We start from the raw sequence: 1089 nt of genomic DNA on the forward strand, positions 1-1089 counted from the left end.
ATGGGGGCCTCTCACAGGGGCCGGTCATCTATAAAACCTCCTCGTTCGCTCGTGGGAACACTGTGGCTTCTGTCTGCGATCATGACGGCGTACGCCTGCCCAAGCAACTGCCACTGCACGGACAGGAACGGCGTGGTGGTGCAGTGCACCTCGCGCAACCTGGAGCGCGTTCCTCCCAACTTGCCCAAGGACACGGTCGTCCTCCTGCTCTCGTCCAACCGGATCAGAAGCATCCCGAAAGAGACCTTCGCCGACCTCCACCGCCTCAGAGAACTGGACTTATCGCACAACGCCATCGAGAGCGTGGAGGTCGGCGCCTTTCAAGGAATTTCCGAGAGCCTGCGGACTTTGGATCTTTCAAACAACCACCTCAGCGGCCTCCCCAAGGACACCTTCGCCAAGCTCTCGGCCCGCGTCCGGTTGGCCCACAACCCCTGGCACTGCGAGTGCGCTTTGCAGGAGGTGCTGAGGGAGCTGAGGCTCGACCCCGAGACGGCCAACGACGTCAGCTGCTCCACGTCGGTGCAGGAGGAGTACGTGGGCCAAGCGGTGATCCAGGTCCTGGACTCGGGGATCAACTTTTGCAATTTCCACCACAAGACGACAGACGTGGCCATGTTCGTGGCCATGTTCTGCTGGTTCTCCATGGTGACGGCTTACATCATTTACTACATCAATCACAACCAGGAGGACGCCAGGAGGCACATGGAGTACCTCAAGTCGCTGCCCGGGACCTCCCACGTGAGCAAGGACTACGACACGGCCAGCAGTGTGTTCTAGTGATGAAGACGTGCTGGAAATATTTTAATGTACTTCAGCCACTAAAAAAGGCAAAAACATCAAGTTATCATAATGATCAATTTACTACCTTTACTGTAAAACTGTTACACTGACTATGATTTACAGTATAACTGCTGTATGTGGTTTACAGTACGATACTGTTAGTTAGAAGATTTTGGAGTAAGACACTAATTGTGTTTTATAGTACAATACTGTAAACTTCTATATATTAAATATTGTCTACTATAAACTATTCACTGATAAGTATTAGTGCAAATTCAAACACTGGTTTACTGTATTTATTAGAAG

The 1089-nt window shown here is 51.3% G+C and overlaps 1 protein-coding gene across 1 annotated transcript; it reads left to right on the forward strand.

The window, feature by feature from the left end:
• Positions 1–780, forward strand: LOC306753095 (leucine-rich repeat-containing protein 3-like; the record flags this gene model as incomplete). Its single annotated transcript, XM_079236932.1, has 1 exon — positions 1–780. One exon carries the CDS (start codon positions 1–3, stop codon positions 778–780), a length of 780 nt encoding a protein of 259 aa, XP_079093058.1.
• Positions 781–1089: the final 309 nt, after the last annotated feature.

This window comes from Taurulus bubalis (assembly GCF_910589615.1).
Source record: "Taurulus bubalis genome assembly, chromosome: 21".
NCBI lineage: Eukaryota > Metazoa > Chordata > Actinopteri > Perciformes > Cottidae > Taurulus > Taurulus bubalis.